Raw genomic sequence first — 9,744 nt, forward strand, 5'->3', positions numbered from 1 at the left:
GTGGCATGATCATATCATATATATATCAACGTTGCCTCCAACGGTACTCCAGGGTTCAATCTGGTTTTGGTTTGTGGTCAACTTGATATACATAGAGATTAACAATTATTAATTGATCATCAAAGATCGATATATATATAATTTAACCAATCCAACAACATAATCGAATTGATCTCTTTAAATTTGGAAGAAAAAAAAATCTTTTATGGAGGTTGAAATGCTTTGTTATTAGAATAGTTAAATGCCTTTGGGTTGTGGATGTGAAATTTATCCTAGCTTTCGAGTCGAGTAGGATGAGTATCAGCTTGTGGGTTTTGCTCTCAAGGCCGAGGAATAAGTATCGGCTTGAGGGTTTTGCTCTCAAGGCCGATGAATAAGTATCGGCTTGGGAGTTTTGCTCTCAAGGCCGAAGAATAAGCACTACCTATGCATTAGATGGTGTCTGTTTGATGCAGATCTGAGTTTTCAACCTGATATTTAGTCATAGGTTAGCGGATGCTGTGTTTTGGTTGATTTGGTATGTTGTTGATGACTGTATCTTTAGCTTCGGCTATGATTTACTTCAGAGCTTTTTGTTCTGTTTGTAAGAGCTTTAGGCTTACAACTTTTATCAATGAACGAGTATGATATGTTTAAAAAAAAAAAAAAGAATAGTTAAGTGCCAAAAATTTCCAATCATAATATTTTTAAGTTTAATACTCTTTTTTTTCCCCCTTTTTTCTTGTAGTCGAATGATTTTGTCCCAATCAACTTTCAGGACACAAATCCAATGGCCGAAACCACCCCTTTTTGGCCATTGGGTGGTCCCATTGGCCAAAATGGGGTGACCTTTTAATTTTAAATTTTATTAGGGTTTAATTTTTTAGGACATATGGCAATTTATTTGGCGACACGTGGTAGTTCGTTAGTTTTGGCTGACGGAAGCACTAAGTTTATCTTTTCCAACAAGTCAGGTAACATCTATGATACTATTTGAAACCGAGGTAAAAATAAAATAATTAAAAAAAAAAGAAGTGAAAATAAGTACTAAAAAAGTAATTAATCCAAAGTCATGCATGCCACCTCTTGGTGATAATACGTGACTAGACAAATAAAAGTCACCGATGCATTAATTATATATATATATATATATATATATATATATATGTGTGTGTGTAAATTTTGATAACCTTTTTTTTTTATTACACATCATGTTTTGAACTAATCAATCTTTTATATGGCGTTGATCATGTGTAATGAATAGTACTCCACAGATATGTCATGAAAATTCACCTAACAAAAAAAATAAAAAATACGTGTGATATGTAAATGAAAATTTTGTGACACTTGACACATTATTTGAACAATTATAGTCATTAAAGTGAACATGAAAATGGAAGTCATTATTCAAACAAGCCACTGGGATAATATGTAAGATTTATTCGTGGTTAAGAATAGAAAGCAAGCAATTTTTGTTACCTCTAAGTTTTGAAGTACTGGAGGAAACCAAAAATTCCAACAAGATGGAGATAATGAAATTCATGATCTAAATAGATCGAGTAGGCGGCATGCAAGAACTACAAACCAAAGAGCGTATGTACTTTTGCTTTAGGATTTCTTTGTTCATTTCATTATGCGGAGAACACTAGTGGGGTTTTGCTTTGTGCAAACCAACGAAGAACTTGTGTTCTACTACCTTCAGATGAAGATGAACAAAGAGCCACTGCTCTTTGATGTTGTCACCGACTGCGACATCTACAGTGACAAAGAACCATGGAAAATATTCGACAACAACACAAAGATCATGGATGGTGAGAAGCTTGTTGGATTCAAAAAGATGTTCAGTTTTGAAGCCAAGGAGAAGGAACGCACTGCTATGCATGGCCATGAACGGGCACCGGATCATGCACGAATTTTCTTTGGCAGAGGAAAAAGTTTTATATTCTTGCATGCTCTATTTAATTATTGATCGATGATGATTTTTAACGTTATTATATGTCCGTTTGGTTTGTAAAGAGAAGCAAGAAACGCAAAGACGTAAATACCCAATTCTTGATTAATAAATCTGCTTTCTTTGCTCCTTGTTCATTAGTATTCATTAAATATTTGATGAATATAGTAGTAATAATACTCAACCCACTTATATATATTAAATCGATCTTTGATCAATTAATAAATGTTAATCTCTATATTTTTTCAAAAAAAAAAAAAAAAATTAATCTCTATATATATCAATTTGACTGCAAATTAAACCAAAACCAGATTGAACCCTGGACCGTTGGAGGAGACGTTGATATAAATGATATGATCATGCCACCACCAATTAAGTCTTAATCTCTAATCCTAGATTAATTAATTAATATAGGCACCATTAATTAGAAGATATCGGACCCTACCTGTCTCCAAGTGGTAGCTCAATCGATTAGAGACCACGCCTCATGAAGCGGGTTACTAGTTCGAATCCCCCTTCTCCTCTTGTGTGGACATGTCAAACAAAAAAACAATTATTGGACCCCACCTCCATACTTTTATTGTTCCCACTGTGTTTTACATAATTAGTTCTTAATTATGTACTTATTTTACATGTTTGCTATTCTATGCATGCATACATACATATGCGACATATGGTTTAAATGCCTATTGATGACTTGAAAATTTTCCAATCATAATACTTTTAAGTTTAACACTAATGTATTTTTTTTTCCCTATTTTTCTTGCAGTTCAATAATATTGTCCCGTGTGATGTCAAGAATACTTCCTAAGCGGCTAAATGATCCCTAAATTATTTGAAGAAGAAAATCAACACCCAAAAAGGAGGCGAACCGAAGATACAGTACTTTCTCCAACTCTACACGATTTGGAGGCCTATCTACTGGTAATGCAACTATATCAATACTTATCTCCAATATTTTAACACGTGATTAGCAAAAGCATATGATTTAGGAGTACATGATGATGATATGATTTTAATTATAACACGTTGATGATCATATATTATATATATTATACTAATCGCTAGTCTTTCATTGTTTCCTTTTACGTGTTTGATTTAGGGTTAGGGTTTATATATATATATATATATGTCAGTTTGTAAAGTGAATGCTAGAAAAACACATGACATACGCAATATTTAATTTTCTTTGTGGTATGTGAGTTCGTAAATTTTAGATTCAATTCTTGATAGTTCTCATAGACAAGACACCAAATCTATTAAAAAGGTTTTACATATGCATTCGAGTTAGGAGACAAGCAAAACGGTTGTAAGTTTTATTGATTTTGTAATCTAAATTTTTTTATAGTGATTTCTTGGGTTTGACTATTCCGGAGAGGTTTTACTTTTAGAGAGATTTCTAAAAAGTTTACTCTTCGTCACCAAAATATCTGTGTCTATGTGATTTACTACTTACATGCTTCTTATTTTAATTCCGCATTACTTTTGATTTACAATATCAATAATTATGTATTAGAGATGAGAATGAGTCCAAATCATAAAATATGTTCAAATAAATCTGTAACATGCAGGAACTCGAAAGCAAAGAACTTTTGTACATTCGTTCGCTTTAGGATCACCGTTGGGGTTTCATTGAATTAATATCGTTGTTAGTGGAAAAAAAAACATAATTAATTATATAAGTTTGATCGTTGGTAATTGTTCCATGTATATATGCATTAAAAAAAAATCATAAAAGAAAATTTGACTTAGAAAGAGAAGAAGAGACTAAACCAAATTGATGGGTATAGAAAATAAGCCCAGGTCTAAGATTCAGCCGAATTTAAAGGCCTACTCCTACAAAAGCCCAAATACTCTAAGGGAGCTTAAAATAAAAGACCTTTTCTCTCTTCATACCGAGACAAAATTATTGACTTGACCGTCAAAGACTCTCTCGCTAGCTGCAGCCCGCAAGGTAAAACTGTTTCAATAATTTTACAAGTAACTCGTAACCCAATTCGAATATAGGATCTGACATACATGTTTTTATTAAAATAACAACATGTGTACTATAGTTTAAGCAACAGTTAAAATTGAATTTCAAAGTTGCATTACTTTTAAAAGTTGTTAATAAAAGAAAGAAAATAAAAAGAGATTTTTAGATATTTAATCTTGATCATTGCTTAAACTATAACATACATGATGTTATTAAAATAACAACATATAAACATACAAAATCTAGCATCATCACAACTATGCTGGCCAAACCCATCGATGCTTAATGAAGGCCATACAAAGCCACAAAATAATTTTTGTCTTGAACCAAATTGATGGGTATTGAAAATAAATCCCAAAATCCAGTTAAAGTAAAAGTCTACTGTTATAAAAGCCCAAAATACTTTAAAGGAGCTTAAAATAAAAAACTCTCTCTCTTATAATGCTACAAAATTATTAACTTGACGGTCGAAGGCTCTCTCGCTAGTCATGGGTTAATGCCGTTTTAATAATTTTACAAGAAAATATAAAAATAATAATAATAATAAAAGAGGAGAGTAGTAAAGCTAATTCTTACTAAAATCAAAAAAACCAAAATGACGTAGACCTAAATCATACAACCACGAACTAATTAGACTACCGCAAAGCTTGTTGCCACGTGCATTGCTGCGTTTCCAACGCGTGGCTCTGAACCTGTCGAAACTCAACCCCTACTCTCTCTCTCTCTTCCTCTGTGTATATATAATAAATGTGTTACCGTCAATTTTGCTTATGAAATTTCCCATTTTCCCATCTCTTTTTTTTGTTTGGTTCTGGGGACTTTTCCTTTCCGATCAGAAAGCCAAGCTTCAACCCGTGGCATTTGCTCTACTGAAATTGAGTGGCAAATTGTAAGATAGTTTCTCTTTGTATTTTCGCGCATTTTGGCAGGAACCAATCAAATGGTGCAAGATTGTATATTGGGTATCTCTGGATTTTCTTATGGGTAGTCCATAGATCTTGTTGTGAGAGCAGTTTGTGTATAATCTTAGAAATTTATGGAACTGTTGGCTTTGATGATAAATATACCTCCACCAACTTATTTTGTTTCTTTTTAAATTTTAACGTATTAGTCATAATGCGCTAGTTGTTTGCTGATATATATAACTGATGGAATCTGAAGATTTTATTTGAATATTGGACTGAAATGGTTTTTTTTTTTAATAGAAAGATTCAAGTTTTGCTGTTTGGCCCTTGTATCTCTGTTGGTGCAGATGGAGCATGTGGTTGTGAGTTGAGTGGTTGCATTGTGCATCAGACACTACTTATTGCCTTTTCGGATCATTTCTTGATGGCCCATGAGACCGTTTGATTCTTTAATTGTTATTGTAATGTGAAAAGATATATTGTATCATGAGTGTTATTTCTCATTTCAGTGGGAATCGGAAATCGAGCAAGCTGAGGCAATTTCAACTTTTTTGATTTAAAATTACAGATTTTGACTCTACATATGTTACATGAATGTAATTGTCTTTTTGAATATTCTTTTAGTATTACTTTTGATAGCCCTATTGTCATGCCCTTGATTGGAAATTAAAAGAGGAATACACTTGGTGATCCATGGAGGTTTTGGAATGATCCTTGACAGATAACGTGTGCTAGTGCATCATTTTGCTGCATAGGGGCTAAATAGTTGTTTGTTAAATAGACAACATAAATAGGCTAATATATAATGTGTGACGACCAAATAATAATATAGGTACATGCTCTTATGAAAGGAAGATAACTAGTTTGAACTTGATATGGAGGCATTTGAAGGGCAATGGTTCTAGATTATATAATGCTAGATATATTTGTTCAAGGAAAATTTTTGAAGAACTCTTCAAAAGAAAAACCACTCTAAAGGCACTCAGCCACAACAAATTTCACTATAGGTGAAAAGTATTACATCTTGTTTAAATACTCATAAAATCTTTGTAGACTCAAAGCAAGGCTTGTAAACCTACGAGTAACGCACTCGATCTCCACTCCAATGTAGGTCCAATACCTTGGCCTTCTTCTATTGTGACTTGCCACGAACTAACTCGTTTGAGCTCTAGAACTCTTGCTCTAATGAACTTATCAGCCAAACCCCAAGGCTCATAAAGAGAATTTCATATTTTATAGTGGTTTGATACTAAGGAGAGAAGCAAGAAAGGTTAAGCTCAAGAAAGGAATACTCTCTCTCTCTCACTCTCTCTCTCTCTTGACTTAAAAAATTGTGTAAAGCATAATATTTATAGGTAGGGAAACAATTTGGATTAAACAAGGAATCCTATTTAAAACAAAATTAGAATTCCCGTAACCTCACTCGATCGACTTTTGAGCAAAAGTTGAGCAAAGTTTCTATTTGGTCTTTCTCAAGCGAGAGTCGAGCAAAGTTTTTGTTTTTGCTTGTTTAACCTCTGAACTTGCATACTCTAGTGTGGGTCAAGCGAGTCTTCATAAAGTACAGGCTTTGAACCAAATTTCAAACCAGACTCATCTCTTACTCAACTCTAACTCAATACTATCAATTACAGTCTAAATCACCCATGTTTTGACACTGGGATTTGCCGACACAAATACAAAAACCTAACAATGGTGATTTCCTTTGTGATATCCTTCTGACTGTAGACTTGCCCATCTTGAAAGTTTAACAAAATGAAGGCATTAATGGTGGAAGTTTAACTATTTGATATGGCACTGTTTTGTGATGTCCGTGGTTTATTGAAGAAAATTCTGTTTTTTTAAGCAGATTTAACTGATCTTCTTATAATGTCTTGATTTGCTGATTTTTTTTCTTTTTCTTTGGATCTACAGATATGTGACTTCCTTGTTCCTAGTTTAAGCTGTTGAGCAAAATTTGAGGTTTCTGATACTTCGGTTCCTGCTTTTCCATCTCTAGAACATCTTGTGAATCTTTGCAAAGACCGGTATGTGCTTATTCTCGTACGTTAGACTATTCTATGTTCAACCATTTTGTATCTCCGAATATTGCTGAACACAAGTGTATGTTTAATTTTATTGAAGTTAATTCTTTAATAAACAATTGGAGAAGCTCTGAGTTTCTTTGTTGGATCCTAGCAGGTTGGGGAGTTTTAGTTTATAGAAACTAAGATGTCTTCTCCAAGCAAGAGGAGAGAGATGGATGTCATGAAGTTGTGAGTTGCTCAATATTGTTAAATCTCCTTGTGAAGTTATATTTATGCTCTTTACCAAGTTGGCCTTGTATCATGAGTTTTATTTCAGGATTACAATTACATTTTCACTTGCTGAAGTTATGACTGATGATCATCATTGTGGCACCTCTCACATGTGTTAATGCTGTCCAGGATGATGAGTGATTATACTGTGGAGACGATAAATGATGGACTCAATGAATTCAATGTGGAATTCCAAGGTCCAAAAGAAAGTACTACCCTTACTCATGCTTCTATGTCCTCATCATGTGTTGTACTTCTGCAATTGTTTTGATATGGTCTCTCTCTCTCTCTCTCCCCCTTCCCCCCCACCCCCACCTTGTGGGTGCATAGTAAGATTGAATTCTATGAATGAATTCAGAATTTACTTGCTGATCAATCCTAAGGAATATTAATTTGGCCAAGTCCTTGAAAACTTTATGGTCTGTATGCGTTTAAATATTACAGGAGAAAATAGATGACCTTTCCTTATAAGTTGCTAAAGATCCTTAATATCTATCTCACCAGGAAACCTTTGTGTTCCTTGTCCAATGACCGTTACTTAATGTGTGCATTAGCCATTATCGTCCTGTTGTTGATGGCCATAGACATACAGGGCTACATGATGCTTAGAGATAATGGAAAATTTAATTTAATTTCAAATTCTTGATAAGGTTTTGATCCTTATATGACTGTGATGGTTTCAGGCCTTTATGAAGGCGGGGTTTGGAAAATCCGTGTTGAGCTTCCTGATGCTTATCCATACAAGTCTCCTTCTATTGGGTTTGTGAACAAGATATACCACCCAAATGTTGATGAGCTGTGAGCAACTTATATCTTAAAAAGCAATCTCATCTCTTATCATTTCCAACTAAACTCTTCTGCCCTAGTAATATTTTAACTGCTTGAACAAAGCAGATGGAAGACTTGGTCGTATAAAGATCAGTTCTATTACAATTTAAAACACGCTGGCTAGCTACTTCTTGAGAAGCATCTACTAATGACAATATGATTGCTTTGCTGATTTTTTCCATAAACAGTTGAAAACTGACTTCTGGTAATATTCTTTTAAGATTGTTGTCAAGAAGGCTGACTCTGGTTTTTTTATTTCACCAATTGCAGATCTGGTTCTGTGTGCTTGGATGTTATTAATCAATCTTGGAGTCCAATGTTTGGTAATCATCAATTATCAACTTCTTTTTTTTTTTGAGTAAAAGCTTCAACTATTGTGTAGGTTATTTTCTACAGGTGTCTTTGTTCATTGTTTTCATGTGTTATGGTCCCCATTTTCTCCTTCCCTGGTTGGAATCTGTTACAATGTTCATGAACAATCTTTTTGTATTCTTTTACTCTTGCACAAGTCATCAAACTATCTCTCTTTATTTCTCTCTATACGTTCTGGATTCAGTTGGATTCCTCATATAATATACCCATGGTTTCTGCTTCCACAGATCTGTTAAATGTATTTGAAGTTTTCCTTCCACAACTCTTGCTTTATCCAAATCCTTCCGACCCACTTAATGGTGATGCCGCATCATTGATGATGAAGGATCGAAAGCAGTATGATCAGAAAGTAAAAGGTGAAAATTTGATTACTATCTAATCTTTCTTTTTGCAATACTCAGTTTTCTTGCAAACCAACTTCAAGGAATATCTGAAATTTTGCAATTTGGAATCACTATGCAGTGGCACAGAGGGCTTCCTAGAGGGTAATACATGACATTTTTTGTGTGAAATGAAATTTAGGCTGATAGGATGATTTAGGACTGTCTAATATATCTTGTTCATTTAATTAGTATAAGAGAAAGAACATAAAAAGTAGACAAATATGGTGGTCTGACTACAAATCTCCTGACGAAGGCCCATCAAAAGGTGTATCATCAACTTTCTGCCTGTGGCCCTGATACAAGATCCTTCCGAGATTTTTATTGTTTCATTAACTATTTTAATATCCAAGAACTTCAATATTGAATTTATATTCCACAATAAGTTGGCACTTCCTAGTTCAAAGAATAGGAGAGGGGGAATCCTTTAGTCATTTAAGTATCATTAAAATGTATGCTTCCTAACCCCTAAGGGTGCAACCTACTAGTGGTCAATGGACAGGCTTGGGATGAGCCATAGAGTTGGACATCCTGATTTTAGCGGGTGGGGTCGTGTATTTGGGGATTACTCTCAATTATACAGTGAATGCCATATCTGGAATCATGTAACGATTCCACTTTTATTTGTAACAGAATACTGTGAGCGATATGCAAAGAAGGAGGCTATCACCAATCCCACAGCTGAAATGGAGAGTAGCGATGAGGACATTAGTGACGAAGAAAGTGGTTCTAGCGACGATGATATTGCTGGACATGCCGACCCATAATGAACCGGGTGTGCTTCATTCTCTGATTTTAAAACCATCTTTATAGCAGCCAGCAGCAATGAAATCCTATAATATACTAAACTCTTCAATTGTTACTAGTTGTATGATGTTCTGTTATTTGCTTGTAGAAGAATCATGGTTGTATGATGCTATGCTATTTGCTTGTAGAATCATGATTGATGCCGGATATTTCCATTGTGACACCTGTACTGATATTTAAAGATACAGGGGATGAAATGGAAAACAAAGAAACATAAGGAATCCACAAGTTAATCCATATTTTTTTTACT

At 34.1% G+C, this 9,744-nt stretch overlaps 1 protein-coding gene across 2 annotated transcripts; it reads left to right on the forward strand.

The window, feature by feature from the left end:
* Positions 1 to 4,625: 4,625 nt before the first annotated feature.
* Positions 4,626 to 9,744, forward strand: LOC132173792 (ubiquitin-conjugating enzyme E2-23 kDa-like). 2 transcript variants are annotated; one of them, XM_059585399.1, is made up of 8 exons: positions 4,626 to 4,794; positions 6,725 to 6,837; positions 6,989 to 7,065; positions 7,237 to 7,316; positions 7,791 to 7,905; positions 8,206 to 8,258; positions 8,535 to 8,663; positions 9,321 to 9,744. In XM_059585399.1, exons 3-8 carry the CDS (start codon positions 7,022 to 7,024, stop codon positions 9,452 to 9,454), a joined length of 555 nt encoding a protein of 184 aa, XP_059441382.1. In that variant the 5' UTR covers positions 4,626 to 4,794; positions 6,725 to 6,837; positions 6,989 to 7,021; the 3' UTR covers positions 9,455 to 9,744. The 2 variants fall into 2 exon arrangements, with proteins under 2 accessions (XP_059441382.1, XP_059441381.1); XM_059585398.1 differs by having other exon boundaries at positions 4,627 to 4,794; positions 6,992 to 7,065.

This window comes from Corylus avellana, chromosome ca3 (genome assembly GCF_901000735.1).
Source record: "Corylus avellana chromosome ca3, CavTom2PMs-1.0".
Taxonomy (NCBI): domain Eukaryota; kingdom Viridiplantae; phylum Streptophyta; class Magnoliopsida; order Fagales; family Betulaceae; genus Corylus; species Corylus avellana.

Bases quoted from the DNA above. Each gene is read 5' to 3' on its own strand.
- LOC132173792 (XM_059585399.1), top strand. From the start codon at position 7,022: ATGTCTTCTCCAAGCAAGAGGAGAGAGATGGATGTCATGAAGTT. The intron at 7,906-8,205 runs GTGAGCAACTTA...CACCAATTGCAG, and splicing joins CACCCAAATGTTGATGAGCT to ATCTGGTTCTGTGTGCTTGG. The intron at 8,259-8,534 runs GTAATCATCAAT...CTGCTTCCACAG, and splicing joins ATCTTGGAGTCCAATGTTTG to ATCTGTTAAATGTATTTGAA.